The sequence below is a fragment of the Diadema antillarum genome, unplaced genomic scaffold (genome assembly GCF_040938485.1).
Source record: "Diadema antillarum isolate AM-2024a unplaced genomic scaffold, OU_Dant_1.0 seq00000049_RagTag, whole genome shotgun sequence".
NCBI lineage: Eukaryota > Metazoa > Echinodermata > Echinoidea > Diadematoida > Diadematidae > Diadema > Diadema antillarum.
The window spans coordinates 137,532-164,601 of NW_027271158.1; the positions used below are offsets into that span (position 1 = coordinate 137,532).

Here is a 27,070-nt window from a genome sequence, read left to right on the forward strand (position 1 = left end):
GTGACAAACAAAGCCGGTCACTTGCCCTAAATGCATCTTGATTGATCACATGGATCTTGGCTTCCACTTAAGTCTGATGTCATGCCAGTAAGAAGATTGTCACATCTCACTTTGCCCACTGGATTCCATCAAAAGCTGCTGGTCTTACTTCCATCATGCAAGTCAACATCCTGCTCATAACTCGTCCAAGCTGAGATCGTCGTCATCGTCAAAGTCCGTGACAGATACTATCGAACTCTTGCCGGTACCTCCTCCCTTTGATTTGTCGCCACCTGAGAAATGAAAAGAGAATGCAATCACATCTGGCACTATACTCCACTCTCTACGAGCACATCTCTGGTAAAGAAAAAGAATTGACGTACACTGCCAAATTTGTTGCACTGCCTTAATGCGTGTGAAGGATATAAAATAATCTGTCATAATCTTCCTTTTATTTACACTTGCTTGCAAGCAAAATAAAGAAAAAAACAATTGCTAGAAACTAATAGCTGCTAATCTCGTATGCCATAAGGTATCAATGTCAGTCAAATCAATTTCTTATTCTTTGGGAAACACTACCACATCCAGACCTTGATTTATGAACAAATTTTGGATCCACATTTCTTGTCTACATGCTATTGTTTATAAGCAGGAAAGCACTGTTTGGCAAAATCTTTTATTTCAGTCATCCATGCATTCACTCTTTTTATGTATCAGTCAAATCCTCTATCTGCAACCTCTTCACCTCTATTCACATCTGGAGACACATGAAGACACAATTGTTCTTTCTCTGTTATTCATGTTTAATAATATACCGGTTTATAATAGTATCATTGCCATGTCGACATGGCAGGCTTGTTTCTCTTACCCTTGGATGAGCCCCACATGCTGGTGCCATAGGTGTTGCTGGACATGTCTGTATCATTACTTGGCTTCTTTCTTGGCCTGGAGACAGCAAGAAACATGGCAAAACATTTCTCAGAGTATTGACTCTTGCATATGCATTCAATAAAGCAACAGCACATGCCCCAAAATTTGAAATAAAATACACAGAATGTGTCAAAACTTCAGTGTAAGGAGCATGGCTTGTTTAAAAAGAACAAAGCAAAACAAAATGCTTCTCCACAAGAATTGTAACCTATTTTGTGGAGGTCTTTTACAGTCTTCAAAAGTTTATTAATAGATAATGATATATATTGGTGTAGCTCTGGCAATAAGAAATTGGTATATTTCTTGGATATTATTCTTTTCAAGGTAATGGCATCTTCCAGGCATGCTGAAAATAACCTAAAGAATAAAAAATTACATGTGCTGTTTCTTTTAAAATATACGAGTTGAGACGTGTCTGCACAATGAATCGATGTACACATCAAAAGATTGAGCTGTTTCCTTCATATGCTATCATTATCCATTTTGTCCAACCACTCAAGAGGTATTCATCATCGTATTGTTGAAATGAAATGTGGATCCATGGGAAAATTTTGAGTAAACTTTGATGCTGCATTTAACAGCAAATTTAAGTCAATGGAAATGCAGGTAATCAGCATCATGATCAAAAGAGATGACAATACAGACACTTTAATATTCAAAAGCTATCACCACTGAAACAAGAATAGACAGAAAGTCCCCCCCCCCCCCCCCCCCCCCCCCAGAAGAGAGGTGTGACTTACGCAGGAGTGGGACTGGTGGCTTTTGGGGCCGAGGCGGAGATGCTGTCGCCTAGTGACGAGATGAAGGAGAGACTCTGAGAATCCTCATCATCCTCACTTCCTGCATCGGGGATGGTCTGGGAGATGAGAGGTGAGATAGCAACAGAATGAAGAGAAGATTAAAAACTCTGATTACCTTTACTGAAAGTGTTGACTAAGAATGCAATACAACATGCAGGCAACAACGACTCTCGTTTCATTTTCTCCTCTGTCTCTCTATGCACTATCAGCACAATAACAGCCAATATTTGAAAAACAAAGCTTTGGGTGTTTCACTGTCTCATATTTGCAAAGAACGATCATCCTTAGGTTTATTTGTTATACATTCACCAATTCTAATGGGATTTTTTTTAATTTTTATAGTAAGTATATGAAGGTGCTGCCAAGTTTGTTCCTCAAAACCAACACATAGGATTATTGGCTCTCCAAGGAAATTACTTCAGATGCACCTTAGCATGAAAGAGCACAGGAAACAAACAAAATGTGAATTTTTGTAGTTCATGAGGATCACAAGCAACCACCACAGGATGGCTATGTGAGTCCAAGAATTTTGTGGTACTATCTCAGTTTTACCAAACACTCTTCTGATTATACAAGCACTGTCTTTGAAAGAATATGAAGGATGAGACTTACAGGTATTCTTGGTGTCGGCGATGGAGACGGGGTGCGAGGGGCAGGCTGGGGTGGCTTGGAGCTGGCTTTTCCCCCTATGTCCACCCCTCCCACTGGCTTCTGACCCTGTCTCCGCCCACTCAGCTGCATCTCAATACTCTTGGTGAGGCTGGCCACCATCGGACCCTGAGGGTCACACAAGAGAGTGGGAAAAAAGGTTGGAAAGTATGAGAAATTACCTTAGAGCATATTTTCTTCCTCTGGTCATGTGGATGGTTGATGCTGCTCACTGATAATTAAAAGTCCCCACGGGTGAACAACAAATGGACCAATTACTGGGCCACTTTATTTGACACTACTGCAATATATACATGCAATAGAATCCGTATTATGAACGACATACCGTAGCTGCCAAAAAATGTTGAGGCAGCAATGATATATTCACGCACCAGAATCTGTTGCTAAACGTCAATGAACTAATACAGCTGAAACTGTCTTTTGATCATGCTTACAACTTGCACCATTTCCATAGTGGCCAAATGAAGTGGGTTTGCTTATTTTGTTTTGTTCTGTTGTTTGCAATTTTTCCCCCATGAATCTTGCATAACTAGGAAAATACAAACACCCATACACGTGTGAAGAGAGAGAGAGATTTTCAACTTCAAAACACACACAAACAAAACAAAGCTTTTGGTGTCCACAGACATGAAAGTGGCAAAAAGGGTCTGAAGGGAAATAAATACCTGAGGTTGTCTTGTTGAGGCAGTCGACGGTCTTCCTCCGACTGGCTTGACCTCCTCCAGCTCACTGATGTCCTCCGAATCCCACTCGCTCTCACTCTCATCCTCCATGTCGCCCTGGAAACCATATGCAAATGAGATGGCATTAACTCACTCACAAGTACTCAACTTAAATGCCATTGACAATTGCACATACAAGCAGATGAACATTTTCACGAGATATCAAAAATATGTGCAGAAATACTATCACCAACAAAATCAATCAATCAATCAATCATTCAAATAATCAAATCAAACTTACCTCGGTTTGTCCACTGTGGAAGCCATTAGTGGCCGGCTGAGGCTGTGCCACCGGTCTCGGGGGTACGTGGGGGGTCTTGTAGATGGGGTCTTCCCCGACGTCATCCTCGTCATCGAAACTCTCGCTTTCCTCCTCCTCCTCTTCACTTTCGTCTTCCTCATCCTCCTCGCTTTCATCTTCAAATGATCTACACATAAAACAAGTCAGGCGACATTCATTTCTCAGTGTGCTGTGGTAGTGCAATGCTATCATTGTATCATGCATCATCAACATGTCTAGGGAGGATGTACAGTAGACCCAATTCCCACAAATTTCTAACACATCAGGATGGATCTTGAATTATCGCCTAAAAGAGTAACAATAATAATCAATTAACACAGAGATCATTAAAAAATCCACTCTTACCAGACTTTCCTTTGGCCTATAGAATAAAAGCTATTCTATAAACAAACATTCACAAACAATTTAATCAATCATGAAGGCTTTGAAATGTCCATGTAGTGTGCAATCATTTACTTTAATGTTTATAATGTGCAAACATCCTAGAAACAATGATGACTGGGAGAAAGAAGAGCAATCCTGAAGTTTGTTTTACATAAAAAGCTTCGACTTCCACCCTTAAAACAAATGTATGGTGTTAATACCCAAATGACCTGTACGTATAATCTCCCAACGAGCACTTACATCCATAATAAACTTTCTAATTTGAAAATAAACTCACACTCTGGCCGCTGACTGTGGACCAGCAGATCGGCCCTGTGCTGTGCGGCCCTGGGCTGCCCGGCCCTGGGTGGGTGTGCCCGACCCCTTTCCCTGGGGCATGGGGCCCCTGGGGACCACTGGGGGTGGGGTTCTGACCTGCCCCGGAGACATCTTCTTAACGGTTGGGGTGGGGTGGGGCTTCTGCACTGGGGCCTTAGTCTTGGGCTTGCTGGCATGGGTTACCACCTTCTGGGGAGGCGACAGGGTGGTGGGTTTCTTCTTGCCTTGTGGAGAAACTGTACCACAGCATGTTGACAGAATACAAGGGTTAGGAGGAGATTAGCGTAAGCATATGATTTAAATACAATTCACACAGTCTGCATTCTTTTATTATCCCTTCTATCTGTTTTTTATTGTTTTATTGTTATTTTTCAGATGTCTTTTTTTTTTACCAAATACTTATTGCATAGACATGTGACATATAAGCATGAAAAATTGGCCCTGCTTAGTCCAATAGCATTCTGTGAGCAAGGGCTTTCTACCACTTGTGTTACTCCTTACACTTCGAGTGGCAGAAGGCTTTATAATGGCGCACTACATATTCTTTCTAGGGTATGTGTTTGACCCTGAAAAGGGCCTTCACAGATTTCTCCTTACGGTTCATTTGCCCTACACAAAAATCTGAGCATTTCTTGGACAATACAGAATAAAACAGCAGTGAACAGGGACAACAAATATAAGATTGACAAAGAGAGGTTAGCGCCAAAAGAGCTGTAGCACTGACTGACCGGAGCGCACTGCCATGGCGGCAGGTTTGCCACTCTTCTTCATTTCCGAGGCCTTGCGGTCGACCTCCCGCTTGAAGCGCTCCCGGATGTCGTAGAATTTGGCGTGCTGCTTCGCAAGTTGCTGCCTCTCTTGCTTCAGCACCCGGACCTTGTTCTCCAGTGACTGTGCAGAGATGCCCCTCATTCCCTGGATCAGAAATCGTCAGACGCACCATACTTCAATCACATTATTGGAGGGACCGCATGGAAGGTACAGTGCACTCCCATTATAATGAGCACGGTTATAATTAATTTGTCATTACAACAAAATAAGAATTCAGGTTCAGGGTGCTACTTATTCATTTTTTAAATTTGTTTTACAACTTGCCCATTCTGGCAAACAGATTTCCAAACTGTTGCAAAACACTTGTCCACAAACATGAATTTCACTTGCCCGAAAAGAAAGTCCAAAGATATAAGAAAATAATATAGAAAGTCAAGGGCTAGATAAAACACAATCATTTTTAGAGCACAAGCTGGTTCGCATGCTGAAATACATTGGAGTAACAAGCTTTACAAACTTTGTTTGATCGAATGTTGGTGTTGCATTGGGACTTCTTCATGTTAGTGTAGGAAAGTTGCTGAAATGAAATTATTAAAACATGCCTTGCATCACTATACAGTTATTATCTTTGGGCTTCTGTATGGATGACATCATGGGTTTGAAAGGGGAAAAGTGAAAAAAAAAAAGGTGGCATTTTTTCCTGTTTGTTTCAAAACACTAGCCCAACTGATTTTACTTGCTCCGAGCAATTGGGAAAGCATTTACGTAGCACCCTGAGGTATCAACATTTTTGTCTATATATCTTTATATACCTTATTGTTCTGCTATAATGGAATTTCGATATAACACGTATGAAAACTGCCAGTCTTGAGGACTTTGTTATAATGACAGTCGCCTGTACCGGTAAACTGTCTATAGCAGCCAACCAAGGGAGATGAAAGGGTTGCCTTTCAGGTGGCCTCTAATTCAGGTTTTATTATATGTTAAATGTGTGAGAGCTGTATTCAGACATACACACACTGCAGATTACTAATAATACATTGAATGAATTTTGAATAGCAGTGTCCCATCACTGATACACACTGGAACACGAGATGGAATTTCCTTCAGTAATGGAACATTATAAACAGTGAAGAAACAGCACCATTTTCACATAATATTTCAAAGACAATATTGACTGGGAACTATTTATCTTCCCTTCGCCAATTTTCGACAAAATGTGCTGATTCCTGTCAAATGATTCAAAGTTCCAACTTTGCTATATGTACATAGAGAAAATTTTATAAATGGGTATACTCAAGAGGAAGGTTCAAGCCTTAACCCTATTTTAACTGGGCTATTTGAGACCAAGTTTTTACTGGGGGGGTCAATTTGACCCCCCCTTCAGATCTCGGCCGCCGATCGCACGAACGCCGCAAAATTTTGCCTGAAGATAGAGTCGGATGTCAACTACAAGATTACATGGTCATACAAAAGAAAAACGACGCAGCAAAATCTTTGCGCGTTGTGGAATCGCGGCGCGAAATGTCGAGGGGGGGTCAAATTGACCCCCTCCCCCCAGTTAGAATATGGTTAAAACAGCCCTTTAAAGTCAACTGACCACAGAAATAATGTGTTTGAAGCACTTTGAGCATCAGTGTGGTGAAAAGACATTATACTGAAAGACTATGACTACCATTACCACTAAGGCTTTTTAACAATCTACATGTGCTAAATAAAACAAAAACAAACAAATGGAATACAGCCAGAACACAAGACTTCCAGAAGACAGCCACCTTGTTACCTCTGGCGAAACAAAAACAAACAAATGCCTTGCCACGACCGACTACGATCAGCCAGAATGCAAGACTTTCATAAGAGAGCTATTTCGCTACCTCTGGTAAACTAAAACAAACAATGCCTTGCCACAACTGACTGGAATACAGCCAAATGACAACACTGTAAAAAGACAGCCATCTTGTTACCTCTGGCACACCACGCTTCTCCAAGCTCCTTTGCAGCACACTTGATAGCTCATCCTTCAGACCGGCGATGATGCGCTCCTTGTTGTGAGAGACTGTGGGTCAAGGGAGCAAACAAAGGATTTCTCTCATTGACAGCCAAACATATATTGTGCAGATGCTGTCTTTCATAATCAATTCACAATAACTTTAATAACACATACCTTTAAAGGTACAATTTTACTATTGGGAGGAGTGATTTTAAAAAATGTTCAAGTCACCATATTTGATGCATATGTTTAGGTCAGTTGTATCACAAAACATCCTACCATATGTAAACTTTGCAAAAAAGCCTAAAATATAAGGAGATATCACTATTTTCCTCAATAAACCATATCTGTAGAGGGTTCATTCTGAAATCAATCTTTTGTTCACATTTTGTATATTTACCAATAGTTACTTAACAGTGGTTATACTGATTAAAATTTTCACATTGTTTGTTTCTATCCCTAACTCATAATACAGAACTATCTTGAAGTACTAAGGGTGGATTTTTGTTTCATGATTTGCAAATGGTAAATAGTGCCTTGAAGGGTCATACAATGTATATCCCTTTTGTAAATATCCCAAAATTTTGCACAGTTGAAGAATAATGTCTCCCAACAGCGGTGTATGAAATCTAAAGATAATACACCTCAGAGTTTTTCCTTTTTAAGAAATGAAAAACTAACCCCACGTCACTGGAGAATGCACTTCTCTTTTTACAGAGAATAACAGCCGGAATTTTTTCGCAGCCTGAATACGTTCACTGGAAATCTTTAGCATTATTTTCCCTTCCATCATACAGACGTTTCATTTTTATCATTTTGAGGAAAAGTCTACATTACCTACCTCTACAATATGCTTTTGAAAGGAATCTAATTTTCAAGATTGTAGAAAGGACATACAAACAAACAAGTTCTTCAGCAATTTACTTTTTGCTGAACAAAAAACAAAGTTATCAAAGAATGCAATGGCTTTATCTGACAGGACTTCGAATCTAAATGTAAAAAAAAAATAAATAAATAACAATTGAGCATATGAATGAACAAGGCAGCATTCATTCAGACTTAACTGCCAAAACAATGTGATGATTTAAAGTCTTCATGAAGTCCACTAAGAAGATTTTCACTTGGCTCTCCACTAAACATTGTCAATGTGGGACCAAATATGTTCCTTGGAGGTGGGATGTGGGCATAACTACAAAGTCACAGATTATGTTTACATGCATCACTGCCCTAAATGTGTACTACACAATAATCCCAAACAGCATATATTTTGTCGAGCAAGTAATTCTTAAAGACATTGAATATGCATGATTAACCTCACTGACATGATGCATGGCATATATATATATATATATAGTATATATACATATATATATATATATATATATATATATATATATATATATACAGTATAAAATCACATCTAAAAATGAACTAAACCAGAACAAAAGAAGCTCAAATAGGCAAGTGACATTCCTGTATATCTTGCTATAACATGCTATACATAGGAATGTGAAGCCAGATTTTTAACATTTTTATGTCTTGTAAGCATTGTCAATAAACTCGTATTGCAAGCAGCATAGACATGTGCATGCCATATTTGCCTAAAATCTTTACAAAAACTGACCTGTTGTTATTGCGTTTTAGAAATATTGATTTTTAAAAAAATTGACCCCAACCTACCATATTACCCATTCTACATGATGCCAAAAACTACACATATGATTGCATCTACCCATTGGCACTTGTGATAGGTGTGGTGTTAAAAAATATGATGAAGTAGCGTCAAATTTGATATTTCTGAAGTCATTACATAAGTAATCAAATAATCAAACTTTGCCTTGACCTTCAAAATTTTACTTTCAAATCTCATCTACAAATCAATTGCTATGTAGCGTTAAAGCCACCAATAAAGTTTAACTTTGAACGAAATTTCTTTAAATAAAAAGAGGGGGATAGAACTTTGAATCCTCCTAACAGTAAATTTACTGATAATCATAATGATGATTGTGAAACATCATTAATCTAAGAACAGAAACATTCACAAATGCAAAGCATTTGCATATACAAAATATTTTTAAGAATTCACAAAGACGCCAACAACTTATCTCCCGTCCTACCCCAAACCCACCCACAAAAATAGACAAATATACACTTAAATCTCCCTCTCTGCTTATAACCCCTCTGAGCTATGGGCTGAATGCAGTTCTAGGTGTAACCAATCGTTTGGTTGATGAGCAAGATACCCACATGTATGATGTTGGTCGGGTTTTTGGTTTCCGCTAGCAGCGTCCAACTCATCCTCACTCACATCTGCAGGATCAACACGTCGGGAGGGAAGGGAGCACATACCAAAAGCACAATGACACAAATGCGATAGAGACACAGCCATGAAACATCATGCCACAGAAAGTACAATAAACAACTTTGTCTACTGAGTAAACAGGAACAACATAATGAGATTCACAATCTAGCTGATCTACAACATTTTTAAGACAAAAATGAATGCTCCAGTATGATTGCACATTGACATCTATACTAAAGCTTCGTTTCACTGGTAGCCTGTTTCTTAATGTCAAAATCTGTCAAATTATTTAGTAATCAAGTTTCAAACATAATGCAATAGATTAAGAGATGACTGCACAAGAACTATGATTGAGGAAAGTTCTATTCACTCGCATATATAGCAGATGATTCCCAGAATAGCTTCACATCTAACAATCTGTCTTTCATGAAGTCAGGCAAAGTCAAAGTACTTTAACACAAAACTCAATCTTGACAACCATTCTATATAAGTTATACTTCTCATGAAAAATTCTAAAACAGCTTTTTACCACTGCTACAACTTAAAATGTAGTGTATGTGCATCTACTGCTAAATGATGAGTGCATGTTACATGTGTAGATCAAATCAACAGGGAACAAACGTATGACTGATGGTGTAGTATGCTATTCTGTGCTTTGTGAAAGTCTGAACACTAGAACTTAAAAGGAGATTCTACATTGAGACTCTGGTGTTTGTGCTAGTGTTTGCATATGATCAGTTCAAATACTTATTAATGGCAAAGATAAGAGGAAAAATTGATGCTGTAATTCACATTGATAACAGACAGTCAAAAAATATGAAATGAGAATTGGAAACATGCTAAATGTTGTAACAACCATGAATTAGTACTAGAGTGAAAAGATCTGTTAGCTAAACACTCAAATAAGATGGAAAATTTTGAAGGTTAGAATCATGGACATTTCATGCAGGGTGGATGGTTAGATGTCCATCTTAAATGCATTCGGAGCCTAAAATCAAATATTGTTCTATATCATTTTAGATGATAAGTTCAAATTTTACATCTGTGAGCTTTGTCAAAACATGTATCTATGCCATTACAAAAATCCTGCTTTCATCTTGTGGAGATCTGCAACTCCTTTTCAAAGGAGGATCCAGCAGAGGACACAATTCCTTGTCTGACATTTCAAGGTAATGTTGATTTAGCTGATGCATGCAGTCAGTTTAAATAAAAAGTTGAAAATTACATCCCCTGCAATCACTGAAAGTGTAGCTGGTAGATGAGACTGTAATAGTGACAATATATCAAAAAATATATACTATGCCGTCTCAATTTGAACAAATATTACAAACTTTTTAGCACTATGCAAGATCAAAATGATTAAATTGAATTTGGAGTTGAAGGTTTTGTGTTGAAATAGATGCAAAGTTTAAGAAGGCAGTTTGAATTTCTCCAAACTCCACAAAGTTACAAGACAAACAAATGATGTATAGAAGCTCTCTATCACCTACATAATTTTTCACATCTAAAATTCTATACCTTGATACAAGCATTGTCAGAAGCTGTGATCTGTGTTATTTCTTCCTTGTCTTAAGCCATAGTCTTTTATTATTATATGAGTAACGAAAGATCACTTACTGCACAGGAGTTTGTTTGAAAGGGCTGAGTAGTTCTACAAATTATGATATTGAAACACAGTTAACATTAGTCACCACTACAAACGTGTCATTAGTTTCATTTTCAGACTGACTAATTAACTGTGTTACCCTCTGGAAAAGATTATTACACAGTATTATGCTTCAAAAAGAGGCAGGAATTCTCTTTTTCTGACCTGAATCGGAAAGGTTATAAGATGGATGGGTGCCGGTCAGCCAGGACTCGGACTCTTGCAGGACGCGGGACAGAGTGTCCATGCCTTCTTGTTCTGCTTGTGTATGTGCAATTTGTTTTGGATTTTTTTTTTTTTAAGTCCATCATGGTTACCATAGGGACCCATCATCATCATCATCATTATCATCAGTACCAATGGTATGAGATGGGATTTCAGTGTAATAAACGAATAAAGGAAAAAGACAGTAAGTGAATGGTGCAAATACCATTGAAGAAAAAAAGAAACACAAATAAAAGCAAACAACAAAGGTGATACATTGCCATGTGAACATAAGAAATGAAATTTGGTAGTGTAGTATAAAAGATGAGACATCCGGATGCATTTCGGTTGAAATAGGAAGGGACAGAATGAAATTATAGTTAATAATCTAATGAATACTGAGTTCAAAGGAAAAATTTCTACACAGAGGACCGGGGATTGGTACTAGAGCTTAGAAACAAAGTTTCAGCCACACTATGATGTCTAATGTAAAATGGCTAAACCAGCAAAAATAGCACTCATGTACTTGTAGCTAAGTTTAGATAGAGATTTCTTGTATTTTTATTTTAATCATATCTATAGACATGGACACATGAATTTGCCTAGCATGGAGTCATGTCAGCACTCACTTACTCGGTCAATGACAGGCAGTGTGAAACAAAGAGCTATGCAAATGCATCCACTCGACTGATCAAACATGGCCTGTTAATGCTTTACTTACACATGCCATAATTTTTTCTCAATGATTACACCTGAAAATTCACTGACATTTCATGCATAAATTCTCAGGTTGCACAGTTTCTAAGTCAAATGATGGAATACAATATATTGGTATAATTAAGATTTATTTTTTTCTAAAGTTAAACATGCTGGTCATTCCACAAGAAAAGAGGAAACAATGCAACATAAGGTATGTTAATTACAGGACAAAGCAAATCCATATAGTCCTCAATAAAATCAGTTGTACAGCTCCTAATAGAGGGGTGTCAATATCTGAAAGAAATGCAACTGTGCATCGAACCAAGTTACAGTGGAGTATTTGGCTGCCCTCTCATTTGGCATGAGATCCAATCTCCATACCCAAGAGTTCAAAAAATGTCCAACATAATCAACTGCAATATTCTCTTTGGAACATTAATCATCTCAGTTTTCAAGAATTCAATGCACCTGAACTGCATTTTTTAGTGTGTTTTCATTTCAAAAGCCTACCACAGCCTTCACTCTCGGCTATAACTCAAGTTGATGTCGGCAATCTGTGAGGTATCAAGGTTCTTTGGAGAATGGCGCTCTTACAATATTTACTGCTCCTCATCTCCTTCTATTCATAGTTTTATATGAGATGATCGACACATGTGTTTCTATTTGTAAGTGGCAACAACCTGCACAGTTGCATTCATTATTTTGAACTGGATAACAAAGTGATGACCATGCAATCAATGGGGTACACACAACAATCTCTTTAGTTATATAACGAGGAGAGTATCTCATGCAAGACTGTGAAATATGTTTGACAAATACAAGTCACAAAACTTCATGAGGAATTCCAGGGTGTCTAGAGATATTTTCCATCCTCAGAGTCATTATAAGAGTAAAAAGATTTTGATACCCTTTGTTTGTTCAGAGGTGTTTGAGTACTGGCCAATATGTACCTATTTAACATGAACACATTATATTTTAATATATCGATGAAAGTTTTTAGTAACATTATATTTTAATCAAGAGGTCCATTGGTAGCTGTACATATTCTTTAAGATTCAATCAATGGCAAAAATTTACTGGCACAGCACTTATATGTGATGATTGATGGTCAACCAAGATTCTCTTTCTTATGAAGCACAGTGAATAATTTGAAAGCAAGACACACATAACTGCACATAAGTGACTTCTACTCAACAAGAATCTCCCATAATGTAAATGAGAAATGTGAGGTAATGAACCACAGCGATGAAGTGGAGAGGTTGGGCCATCCCAAAACACTTGGCTTTGAGGAAATACTAAATGTGGGGAGTGATTACATTATATTGGTTTCTGTGTAGGGGTGGGGGGAAATATGTCTGATATGCATACCTGAAGTGCTATGGCTATCAAACAAACTAATACACCCAAATATAGAGCTCAGTATAGGCACACAACCATCATAGAAACTTCACATCAGAGTAATGAACGGTGATTACAATCAAATCTCCTGCCAGTGAAGATCATTGCCACTTCACATCCTAAAGACTATACAATTACTTCCAACTACGAAGATTTGTATTTGACAAATTTTGCAGTACTTCACTGACCTAAGGACTACCCACGTCATCGGTCACAGAGCGTGAAACTATGCAAGCTACATGCGTAATGACGCAGCGACAGAGTGAAACGGGTGCTAGAATGTCTACAAACAGACATGCGTATCATAAACCAAACAGACACAGACACACACACACACACAAACACACACAAGAGAGACAAGCTTTCTTCCCGACCAAGTCCACAAGATAAACCTCAACTCACCAAAGCTAGTGTCGTCATTGTCCTCTGTCGTCCCTTGCTGGTCAGAGATGGTCATCTGGTGTGGAGGTGAGGACAGCGGTTGTACCACCTCATAGTGTTTGGACTGAATAAAAGCATTCAATGTATGGACACTGTCTAGAGTTTTTACGCTCTCTTTTTGTTTTTATTTGATAGAACTAATGGTTGAAGAAATTTGTCATTTTCTAAGTATACAGATTATCACCTGTCTAACAGGTTTTATCATCATGTTATCAGTCAAGAGGATTTGAATACTACAGAAAGCTTTACATTACTTTTTAAATGAATAATCAATCTCTAATCAGTCCTAATGACTTATTTCATAACTCATTTTTCTCACTGTCAAGACCACTCAGCTTTGCATGTTATACCTTTGGAACTATTAGGTTTATCTTAACACATGCACACAAGGAACAATCAATATGGCACAAGTCATTGCAAAAGGCATATCAGAGATGAATATTATCATACATCACCAACATATCAAACATCACCAACACACATTGCAAAGATTACTGTAAAACCAGAAATATTCACAGCATGACGTTTTCGCGAATAGGAGCAGCAGGCCTTTTTCGTGGCACGATATTTCTGTCAGTTACCACTGGTATTCTATGCATATGGTGTAGACAAAAATGTTTGCATGCATTCTAATTTTGTGACTCTTGGCTCCTCCTGGAATGTGCAAAAATTTGACGTACATAAATATTCATGGTTTGACAGTGGCAATTACAAGGTCACTTGCTGGTGACCACTGGGGTGACAGAACTGAGTTTATCAAATAAAAACCTTATCAGCTAGATGCTTTGAAAAAGGAAATCCCTGAATAACTTTCTACTTACAGCCTTCACTTTCAGATCCTTGATCTTATCTTCTTTACTTCTGATTTGCTTTTCAAAGTCCTTGTTTTTCTGGAGAGGGAGAAAAGGATATAAAATGAGTAATATGGCATTTTCACCGAGCGACAAGAATGCTACAGACTGTAAAAATGAATTGGCTCAAATGTGGGGAAGCAGAACAAAAGGTGTCTATTGATAAAGTGAAAAATTTTACCAAATCACACAATGGTACTTCACACAGAAACCACAGTAGTGTTTGAAAGAGGATGTGTCTTTTAGCTTTGTTGAGTCTTAAAATCTGAATGCTGCTTCTCACGGCCTTGATATTGAAGCGACTCATGTCCATGAAAGTCTTTTCTGTTATCAATTGCACCTCATCCTCTCAAAAGGTTGCATATGCCTTTCACAAGCGTCACAAAATTTTGTGTGGTTGAAGAAAGTCTCCAAACACTGTGCATGAATCTTACAGTAATATACTAGTACCTTAGAGTTTTTAAGGAAGTATTGAAAACTAACCCCAAGTCACTTGAGAATACGCTCCTCTGCTGTACTGAGAATAACAGTTGGAATATTTTCGAGGTCCGAATAAATTCACTGGAAATTTATGGTATCGTTTCCGCCTCCATCATAAAGAAGTTTCCGCTTTCATCATCCTGAAGAAAGGTCTGAGTTACCTACCTCCACAATATACAAGCTTATGAAAGGAATCTAATTTTCAGGGTTGCAAATGGGACACACAAGCTCTATAGGCTAACCCATCCCATTTTCTTGTCCACATGTCTGTTTGCCTGTGTGTATGTTTTTCTCTCTGTCTTTATCTGTCTGGATATATATCTGTGTGTGGGTGTGTATCTCTCTCTCTCTGTTTGTCTGTGTGTGCGTGTGCGTATCTCTATCTTTGTCTGTCTGTCTATGGGCCATTTCTCTGTCTCTCCTTTTACTTACTCCATCTACTGTAAACGCCATACTTAGCAAATCTAATTTTTCACGAATAGGGACTTCTCGACAATTTAGTGAGTGGTTAAATTCGCGATTGTGGAGTACTGTCTTGAACAGAAATATGTATGCGTACACATCACATTCATGTCGGGATCAGAGTTAATATCTTTGCATGTTTTTAAATTCGCAAACAGCACCCAACAAGCGAAATTCACAAAAATAACAACCTTGCGAAATAGACAACATATACAGTAAAATCACCTTCATGAGGTCCTGTATCTGTTTCTGGTACTTGGCCCCCTTCTGGTCCCCACCCTCCCTCTCAATGTCCAGCAGCTCCTTGGTTTGTTTAAGAAGGGCCTTGAGTTCCTTCACCTCCTCCCGGTGGGATCCCTTCAGCTCCTTCTGCTTCTCCCTCCACTTGTCTTCCTGCTTCTTTAGATCCTCCATCATCTGGGCTTGCAGCGTCGAGATCTGGAATCCAAGGTTGTGGGGGGGGGGGGAAGGATGGGGGGGGGGGGTTGAGGGGAATCGTTGAATGGAGGCCATTGGGTGGTAGAAGGCTTAATGGTGCACCACATGTTCTTTCTTGGGTATGCATGTGGCCCTGAAAAGGGCCTACCCACTCCCGACGTGTTGGCAAGCATGTTCTTGTCATTCTCAAGAGAATTCTTGAGTTTCACTCAATACTTGAGTTTCATTCTCTTCAAAATGGCAAGAACATGCTTGTCGTAATGTCAGGAAAGGGTAGGCCCTTTTCAAGGCAACATACATACCCAAGAAAGAGTATGTGGTGCATCACTAAGCCTTCTACCATGTGATCCAAATACATGTTGACCTTCATTGATGCTTTTGGGTCTGTACATAATCAAATTACTAAACATTTCATGAAAATATGCATCATATACTTTCAAACACTTTTTTTTTAACTTAATTTCAAGCATCCTGCTAAGTCCTACCTCAAAATTAAAAAAAAAATAATCCTGATAATTTTTATTCATATTCCAACTGTGACATCATCCTCCTGTAACACTTGAGCTGAACAACAGACACAGTAATGTGCATTACCACTCACTGCTATTACTACCTGCACTTACTCACAGCAGCATCACATGTCCTTTTTCATGCAAATGTTTCTGACAAATTTTTGACACAGCAATGAAGAGAGTGCCTGTGCAAGGAGACGACCACGCCAGCTCCGTACGAGAGTACTGTAAAACAAGATATATTTGCGGCATGAAATTTTTCTCGAATCGCCACTAGCATCCAATGCATATTGTGTAGGCAAGAACTTTCGCGTGCATTTTAATTTCGCGAATTTTGGCGCTCGCGAAATTCGCGAAATCAAAATGCACGCGAACATTCCTCGTTTTACAGTATTACCTCTCCCTGGAGGTGCTCCTTGAGTTTGCTCATCTCTCGCTGCTGCTTCTTGTTCAGCTTCCTCTGCTCCTCCAACTCATCCTCATCCATCATCTTACCCAGCATGGACTGCTTGCCTGACAATGGCAGAGAGATTTCAACAAGATTGGATCAAATTTTCCACATCCCCCAAAACAACAACAACAAAACAAAACAACATCCCCAGTTATCTGTGATCTTCTAACTTAAAAAGGGGATAATGTGTGATTAAAGTTCGATCCTACCTTGGCCATGCTCACACAATGCTAAATGAAAAAAAAATTAAAAAAATAAAAAAAGATTTGGAGGTGATGTCAAAGAATTAGGCCATCATATTACACATAAAGCTGATCCACACATAGCTATTGGTTTTTTATATCGCGACACAAAAATTGACTCCTCAAAACTGTGATTTTCAGGTGTACGTGCGAACGGGCCTTTTGATCCATACTGTACTGTATTTGCCAAATGGCACTGCTGTCCATTAAAACTAACTGTTGATGAAAAAAGGGTTAGCTAATCATAATTCTCATCACATCAAGAAGAACTTCCTGTTGTAAAATGAAGCATTGGCATGGCCAAGTGCACTGTCTAACTTACAGTAAGTTAAGTATATCTTTGGTGGGTGGATAAACTGAATGTAAACAAAAAAGCTAGGGAAATGTATCGCTAAGTGCCTAGGTACATGATGGGATTAAAGTCCTCTGCTGTTATTCTAAACATATTTTGAAAATTATAGTACCTTTAACGGCAAGCTGATATCCACTCAGTGCCTCATCTCATGACTCACCTAGTTTGGATTCTATGTTGCTGAGAGCATTTTGGGAAGACGAGTATTTGTCGTGCATCTCTTTCAGTTCCTTCATGAACATGTTCTGCATTTTCTCCATCTCAACCTATAGAAGCAAAGACGAAACAGAAAGTCAGAGAGAAAAAAAAATCACTCTCTTCCAACACCTCTTATATTGTGTAGACAACAACACATACTGCTGTATGTCTGTGAGTGTTCTCAGTCATTCAGGTAAAGTATTATATCAGTAAATCTAGTCAACTGGAATTTAAAACTTGTAATTTGGGAGTAGCGATGTTTCGCATCCTCTCTGGGACGCTTCATCAGGCCGACTGATCTTTGGCAGCAATTGGTTGTTGACCCGTAACACGGTCGGGGAATTTCGGAAATGGAGGAGGGGGCCTGCGACACAACCTAGCTGGAGCCTTACAACCCGGCAGTTCGGAAGATTCCTCAGCGCTTTCTGAAATTCCCCAACCCTGTTATGGGTCAACAACCAATTGCCGCCAAAGATCAGTCGGCCTGATGAAGCGTCCCAGAGAGGACGTGAAACGTTGCTACTCCAAATTACAAGTAAGTCCACTTGACTAGATTTACTGATATAGTTCATGACATACTGCTGTAGTTATCTACATATTTTGACGGCAAAAACAAACAAACAAACAAACAAACAAACAAACATATTTTGAAATGACGAAACTGCACATATCAATTATGCTGAATCACATTTTAGGGAAAATAAAAATATCATTGATTTGAATACATAATCGTTAAGAGTAAAACTCTAATAAAACATAATTTGCAAGCAACTGCCTCATCTTCAATGTCACCACTAACTTTTTGAAAGTTTAGCTGCTCCTGTTTCCATTTCTCCAGCTCCTTTCTGTGCTGATCCTCCTGCCTCTCCGTATCCATTTGACTCTACATAAAACAAATGTCAACAACAGTAAAAACAAGGTAAAAACAGAATTTCATTGCACTTCTTACACTACTGGTCCATTTTCTCTGTGAGACACCTCATGTTTTCCCAATAAACATTGTCCATTCATTGACAGCAATGCCATTTCTAAGGCTACAGACCTTTACAGAAACTGAAGCACTGAATTTTTTATGTAACTTGTGGAGTTGAAAGAATGCTGACATTTTGTCACTTGAATGTGTGTGAGCAAAATGTAAGGTGCATGGAGAGTAGTGAGGTTGCAAATGGGACAAACTTGGCCAAACCTACTGAGAAATTGTTTGCGATATATTCTGTGCAAAATTGAGCAATATCTTGAAAATGTTTTGGTAGAAATTATGATGTCTTGGTCTATGCACTACATTTTAATCCTGGTGAACACAATGATTACAGGATATCTGTATTAGATTAAGTAAGAGTTGACAGCAAACTCCATAGCCAAAATCAATTATCATTCAACTTTTGCTGCTTTTCCATGCCCAAGACCCCGTTACAACACAGGAGGGGCTATGGCACATCCTAACATTCAGATCTACAACTGCATAGAGAGCACTAATTAAACTGAATATGACACCAATATAATTTCTTGCCAACCAAATATGTGCAGCATTCTACAGGTGTCAAACACAGTTAATGGAGAATGCTATGAAGGCATTGCCAGGGGTTTCCTTTGAAAGATGACTGACCAGAAAAACAAAAACAAAGTTACTAGCCTGTCATTCATACATTGCTGAATAAAGCTGTCATTACATCTACTCTATATTTATCAACATTTGCTCCGTGAGACACACATGTAACATTACATTTGTGACTGCCCAGCTCAAAACCCAGAAAAAAACAGTAGGCCAAAATTAATTTTCACTTTTCCACATAGTTTAAAAGAGCAAGCACTGAGGTCTAAAATGACATATACAGGTAAGTTGTTAAACTTGGTCCATCTTAACCTACTCAAACAAAAGATTGAAATAAGAGCGAGTTAGGTGAAGTTTCAAGGAAAGGGAAGAAAACGGATTTAAAGATTAGGGTCACTTAATGCGTGCTGTGCAGAAGTATCTGTGAAAAATAACATGGTCCAGAAAAAAACAAAAACAAAAACAAAAACAAAACAAAACACGTTAACATCTAGATTTCTGCTTTGTTTTAAGCTGCCAAATTTTGACAGCACATGGAGAAAAAAAAATTACTCTCTCAGGTAAAAGAAACAGCAAAAATTTGAGTTCATCAACCCAAATGGCATATTTTGGTCCAGAACAGAGAATACTAATCTTCAACTTTTTGTGAGTTTTGAACTGGGCAGCAACTAAAGACAAACACATCTTGAGTACAGTGACAATGAATGAACCCACTACAAAAGGTCAATGAACCTGTTTTATGGCAAAGAAGTGAGCCCCTGAGACACACTCCACACATCTCCATGACTGACTATGATCACGTGGCACCATCTCTCCATAACAAACCAAACTCACCTGTTGCTGTAGGTGCATCTTCATTTGTTCCTGAGCTCGCTCCTTTTCTTCCACTAGCTGAGATTCGGTGAACTTTAACCTTTCTCTCAGCTCCTCCAGTTCCCTCTCAAGTTTCTCATTGGCTTCATTGACCTTCAGAAAATACAATCAAAAGGGAACAAACAACAACAATATATTACATGTAACAACCTGCATGTTTCCTCTTAAAGGTCCTGTTTACCTTTGGGAGCAGTGATTTAAAAAATGTTCAAGATATCACATTTGATGCACATGTGTAGGTCAGTTGTATCACAAAACATCCTACCATATTAGAATTTTGCAATGGAACCTAATATATAAGGAGATATCACTATTTTTCTCAATAAACCGTAACTGTAGACGGTTAAGTCTGGAAACATTTTTATCATATCCATTGTTCACATTTTGTATATTTAAGAATACTAAACATTGATTATACTAATTCCAATTTTTACATTGGTTGTTTCTCCCCCTAACTCACATTCTAGTAGCATTTTGAAGCACTAATGCTAGGTTTTTATTTCATCTGCAAATGGTAAGTAATGACTTTAACTTATGAATTAAAGTATACAGATTGTTTATTCCAAAAGGGGCATAGTATAATAATTTTTTATAGAGTCTTCAAGCCTGGCATTCTTCAGCAATTTAGCAGAGGCTTTGCAATCAATCCTGCTAATTTCAATCCAGTCTTATGTTTACAATAGAGACTGTTTTGGGCTTTATGAGTTTGTATGGTCCACTGATCATTTTAAAACTATTCATTACTAGCAATTTCAGTCTTTGGCTGATGTAATGAATATAATAAACTATACTGACTGAAATTTAATGACATTACAGTTTACATAATACATAATTACAGTTTACTGTAATGAAATTGTGTATCAAAAACATTAGGCTTTTACTTTTTTGACGGACGAGCTGTCCTCTTGTTGCGCTGGTCTTGGAGTGAACTCTGGGTGCTTGCGGTGTATGTGAGCTTGGAGGTAGGCAACGCTGAAGAATGCCTTCTGGCAATACATACACTGAGGTAGGAGAGTGAAATATAAGAATGACATTTAGACATAGAGAAGTGTGCAATATCTTTCTCATAGTAATTTAAATCACATTCTGGACTTCAACAGGTTTTTTTTTTTTTTTGGGGGGGGGGGGAGTGGATATCAGAATGACAGTTTACACACGAATGTTATCATTTTTTATGAGAATATATTTTCTATTTTGACTCTTTGTTATCTTATGCAATTTCCATAACAGTTTTCTTTTCTAGTTAAAGGGAAGCAGTCCTGAGATTTTCACTGTACTGATAATTAAGAAGAGTAAAAAATATAAACTTTCACCAATTTATACGCTTGGACATCAAAAATTGTCTCCGTACGCGATTTTTGAAAAATAATTCCTGCAAGCGATCGTGAAAGAGCCGGCAAAAAGATGCTACATAGTGCATGCCCTACTCACCAAGTTGACAGCCGTGCCTCTAAAAACCAATTTACGTGTTCAAATGATTAGTTGCAATTTTATCATATAATGTGAAAGTTTGTGGTTTTATAATTTCAAACAAAATATTTCAAGCTTAGATATATATAATTTACGAAAAATTGATATTGTAAACATAAATTTATATGTATTTTTAAACCAAATATACCATGAACTTGACATCAAATAGGCACGGTCGTTTTCTAGCTTCCGTCCGTGTTGCATACTTCTTAGCGTAGAAACCACTCTCGCGCGCAAATCCTTACCATACCAATGTATACATACACAGTACACTCGACTCCGTCCAGTCGATTTTGGCATTCAAACCGGAGATAACCTGTGCATGAGAGAGTCGAATTCTTCAAAGAAAATATTGTTTGTATCTCAATATTTCTGTAAGTAGTCAGATAATCGCCTTTCCTCGAAAAAAAAAAAATATGACGTGAGCCGGGAAGGGTAAACACAGGGGGTCGTAGGGATATGATTTCGCTCCACTTTGCCGTGCATGTCCAGTCGGCACTGGCAGCAGCTAGCTCAGTGGCACTGTACTGCAGTCCAACCCCGGCTGCAGGCCCACGGTAAATTAAACATAGCTAGCCACTTTCCTTACCTCTCTACGCTTTTTTCCCTCGGTTCTCTTCGAAGTCGATGCTCGAGGTGTTTCTGTTTTATAACTCATGTGAACAAATGGTCAGGATTGCATCTGCTTTCAGGAGTTTTCTCGGTTTATAACCGAGGGCCACAGCCTGCCGGTCCACGTAAAAACATCGCTTCACAAATTGTCCACGCACAGGTAGGTCACAACACGATTTCGAGATTTTGTAGGCCCTAAGTTTCTTATGTTCGGCATCGTTGTACCGATATTTCCCAGCCATACAGCTCACCTTTCACGATACTTTTGTTGGTCTGGGACGGAAAAAAGGATTTTCCTGGGAAATTTTCTGCACGATTCGAGCAAAACTACTGATGTAAGATAGCCTGACCAGACGACGCTGAATGCGGTCGCCCCTGTAGTGTACTAGCAGGCCTGTGTAGAATCGTTTCTACCTACAAATATGTACACTCTGTACGTACTATATAGAACATGCATGAGCGGCGACAGGTAGGGCTGCAGCTGCGCTTGAGACTGGAAAAGTGCGAAGGGCAAACCGCGTACGGGGTGCGTACGCGTATCTACCGTAGATCTATCATCTAGTTGTACCGTCCACACGTGCGAATATAATACACAATACATACACACACACACACACACAAACACACACACACACACACACACACACACACACACAACGTAGAAACAATGTCAAATACGAGTTGGAGTAGCCACCGACGTCTTCATGCATCCGGGTAAACTAGGGAGCGTACGGATAACGAGCAGAACACGGCTGGGAAGAGTTGTGCATCGACGACGTATGACTCTCCGCCAAGACTTGCTCATTAGCATATTCACCATGCAGAGTCACACTTTTTCAACCAAAATGTACGAGCTTATTTGGTGATTTTAAAGTTTGTTTTTGGTGAAAGTAGTTCATTGGAGGTACCAGCAACAACATATTTTTTTAAATTTCGTGAGGACTGTGTCCCTTTAAAGGGAAGATAAACCCTAAAAGCAATGTGGATTGAGTGAAAGCAGCAACATTAGTAGAACGCATCAGTGAAAGTTTGAAGAAAATCGGACAATCGATGCAAAAGTTATGAATTTTTAAAGTTTTGGTGTTGGGACAGCTGGATGAGGAGACTACTAGAAGTTATGACGTATGAGTGGACAAAAATACAAGAAAATATAAAGAAAATTCTACAAAAATCCATTTTTCATGAAAATTACAAAGTCCGTCAACTTGATACTGACATATATTAAGGGTAACAATTATTCCCCCTGCTTTCTGAAAGCGGTTAGTCAAGTGTTCTTTCATAATGCTAGAAAAATGAAATTTTGTTGAATTTCCTTTATATTTTCTTTGTATTGTTGTCCTCTCATACGTCATAACCTCTAGTAGTCTCCTCATCCAGCGGTTCCAACACCAAAACTTTAAAAACTCATAACTTTTGCATCGATTGTCCGATTTTCCTCAAACTTTCACTGATGTGTTTTACTATTGTTGCTGCTTTCACTCAATCCACATTGCTCTTTGGGTTTACCTTCCCTTTAACAGCACAAAATGCCAAAATTAACAGCTCAGTCACAATTGTGTTCAATGGAAACAATTTGCTCATTAACAGACAGATGCTGATTTACAACCACAATTATGAGTTCAGTTTATTGCTCTTAACAGCAGTCACACCAACCTTGATGTGGTTGGTAGGTCTGGCCTGGATCAGGACATGCTGATTGTTGATAGATGTTGCTTTTTTTTCCAGAGCTCTTGCTGCTAAACTTATCCGTAACTTCTAGGACATTTTGCAAAGTCAGGGATCTAAACTTCTCACAAACGTTCAAAGGGAATTTTTTTTTTCACTACTGCCATGATGGCCAAACCAACCTTGTGGTAGTTATTTGCCGTGGCCTGGATCAGCGTCTGCTGATTTTTCAGGAGCTTCTTGCGCTTGTGCGACTCCTGCTTGACCTGCTCTAACTCCCCTCTCAGCTGGGTCAGCTCTGCCTTGGTGCCCTCCTGGTCCAGGCGAAGCTGCTGTACCCTCTCCTCCGCCACGCTGGCGTTGTGGGCCATCACCTCCTGAGAATGCTGGTGTAAAGTAACATAGGAAAGGACAGAGGGTGAGACAATTCTCCCTAATGGATATAATGCAAACGATCTGTTGCTAACGGTCAGCTCCGTGTGCACTCCCGTTATAATAAACATGGTTATGTAACGAAATTCCGGTTACAACAAAGTAACAATTCAGGCCACAACATTATCCTCTCTATGTATTTTTATTGTTTATTTGTTCAGTTACAATGGAATTTCTTTATAACGAAAGAAAACTGCCGTTACCAAGGACTTCATTATAACAGGAGTCCACTGTATGTGCAAATGAATGAGGTGATCTTACGTACACACACACACACACACACACACAAAACACATAGGGGTCAAGTGGGGGTCACACTCTCTGTGTTTACTTGTGCACTTCCAGTGATGCAGAGTTACTGTGCAGCAGGCATGGGCAGAGTGTATGTGTGGTAATCGCATCAAACATTTTCCTATTTTACATAACAGAAATACATTTTCAGAACTTATAACTTTGATTATTTCTTTTCCCAACACATAACAGTTGCTGAGAAAATCTACAAAACTATCACAGTTTCAAGAAAGAGATAGTACTCTACATATGTTTTGGGTTTTTTTTTTTGCACATGAATAAATAGAGCATGCACAGTTCACCAGTAGGGCATTGCTGGCACATTGTTCTGGAAATTGAACGTGCTGCCACTGTTTGAGTTTCTACAGTTATATGCCATCTAGGAAGAGTTCATACTGTTTCAAACAGAAAGGTTTCAAAACTTCACATACTGGTCTATAAAAACCTGGTTGGCATAATATGAATGTCATTGGGTCTTGTCCTTTTTCATTAGATTTCAGACTTTGATTTTTTTTTCTCTCATTCTACTGCTATCAGTCTCTTTAATTCTTTACCACAATATTTTGAATGTTTGTACTAAATGAGTGATTTCAGTATCAACTCCTCTCCTCTAGTGCTATGATTTTGTCAAAAATATTAGCAGTATTTTTGTCTCACTCTGGGAGGATTATCCAAGAAGGTTTTTCTTCATTTGTGGAAGACAAACTTGTATATCTCTATACAGTCTGTGTTTACAGGGGGGAAAAGGTAAATGAGTTCATAAACACATCCTCTCTTTCTTTCTTTTTTCTTTTTTAAAAACAATCATCACTTTAAAGTGTTTCCTGCAAGTAAACCCACCAGAAGATATTGTATGATGAGTTGTGCCAATTTGAAGACGGTCACAAAATTCTGGTCCACCAGTCTGGTGTCTATCTCACGCTCGATGTCACAGAACGTGATACCCATAATGGAGTCTTGTAGGCTGCTGACATCCAGTTCTCGCATGATGCGATCCAGGTCTATGGAAGCTGTAAGTAGAGAACACCAAAATAACTTCTCTGCCAATTTACCTCTCATACAGAGCATTCACAGAAGTTGTTACTTCGCAGTGAATGTACTGACAGACAAGATTTGTAGCATGTGAACACAGTGAAGCAAATATAAAGCTACTCTGTGACTCATCAGACTGAAATCGAATGAATGCAAAGGATGTTTATGATCCTTTGAATTGTTAGGTAGGCCTTTGATAACAAAATTTCTTGGGGTTCTAGAAATGAATTTAATTTAGTCATATATGCCTTAATAGGTACTTCTACATTATATGCCCAATGTTTAATCATTGTTTTGTAAAAACAAACATATATCATTCATAATCACATTTTCAGAAGACGTATATATATTTAAAAAAAACCAATAACAAACAAAAAGAGGTTGACTCTTGCCTCCCTCTCACAAATGTGGACAAATTTCAAAGCTAGTCTTTGAACAAATATTTCTACTGATGGGCTAAGTTTAATATTGCAATTTTTAGACTAAGACAATTTATTCCAAGTTCAAATAGGATTCCAAATTAGAATTTGAGCGGGAACAGAGTTCACTCACCAATTTTCTTCCAGTCAATTCTTTCATGCCTGCTTCTGAATGTGAATCCATGAACTCCATTGCCAGACATCCTGGCTGAATGCGGCTGGGCCCCACCCCCCATGGCGTAGCCGTTGGAGTAGCCATGGGGGATGCCCCCTCTTGGTGAGTGTATGTAGGACATGTGAGGGGCAATAGGTCGCTAGTAAACATCAAGCTCTGTAGTATGGATAAAGCAAATATTTATTTCAAATTTTGAATTTAAATTTCGAATTTCAAATTCGAGGATTTTAGTGGCCCCAACAACAGAATACCAGATTAATAAAAAAATAAAAAAATAAAAAAATGAGTCCAGTCCTGCAAATGCAAGGATTGCAAGACTTCACTTTTGCATGATTACGTCAATAAATGGCATGCATCGTGGTCTGCAGTGTCTAGCTAATCCAGCAATCAGTATGTCATCCATGCCACGTGGTCTTGTGAATTGTGTTTACTGTGCACAGCAACACTCCCCCTGACCTCTCTACCAAAAGATTAGTGTCAGTCCATATCTTGTCATCGTGGATATATGTTATTGTGGCTGCAAGAAGACTACATCTGGCTTTATGAAATCCCCTCCCATGCCGTGGGCTACAAAATGTCTCCTCCAGAGGAGAGGGCCGTAGAAGTAAAAAAGGCATAGAGTCTAGGTCCCACCACTGTGTATCCGTACTTCGGCGGCTTGTCTGTTTATACTCATGAATTAAGCCCCGTGCACTGTGTGGCATTCATCGGTACATAAGCCGTGGCATACCATGATTTTTAGTCAAGAAACAACCCCCCCTTGGGCCTGGTGGGTAGGCCATATCAGATATAGGGCCATAGCCTATAGGCGCAGGCATAATCCTGCAGTGCTGCACCCCACCCTGCACTACTAGCTGTGTATACAAATAGGACGAAGAAGCATCCGGTCGGTCCGCGGAATCTTTCTCTGAACGCACGTTTAGCAGCGCTTTAAATTTCGGGTATTAGCTGATGTTGCTATCGTAAAATACAGATATTGGAAAAACTCCCTTGAGTCTATAAGTATTGAA

The 27,070-nt window shown here is 38.7% G+C and overlaps 1 protein-coding gene across 1 annotated transcript; it reads right to left on the minus strand.

Moving 5' to 3' along the window:
* Positions 1 to 174: 174 nt before the first annotated feature.
* Positions 175 to 26,736, minus strand: LOC139725553 (uncharacterized). Its single transcript, XM_071636644.1, has 24 exons — positions 26,710 to 26,736; positions 26,019 to 26,199; positions 25,275 to 25,444; positions 23,894 to 24,097; positions 20,846 to 20,965; positions 19,926 to 20,057; positions 18,920 to 18,924; positions 18,339 to 18,420; positions 17,502 to 17,607; positions 16,694 to 16,809; positions 15,572 to 15,784; positions 14,375 to 14,443; positions 13,515 to 13,617; positions 10,977 to 11,063; positions 9,112 to 9,174; positions 6,839 to 6,930; positions 4,832 to 5,018; positions 4,063 to 4,339; positions 3,342 to 3,528; positions 3,044 to 3,157; positions 2,322 to 2,486; positions 1,650 to 1,765; positions 848 to 924; positions 175 to 272 (listed from the first exon to the last, which is right to left on the minus strand). The coding sequence occupies exons 1-24, from the start codon at positions 26,734 to 26,736 to the stop codon at positions 175 to 177; spliced, it is 2,991 nt and encodes a 996-aa protein (XP_071492745.1).
* Between the last annotated feature and the right edge of the window lie 334 nt (positions 26,737 to 27,070).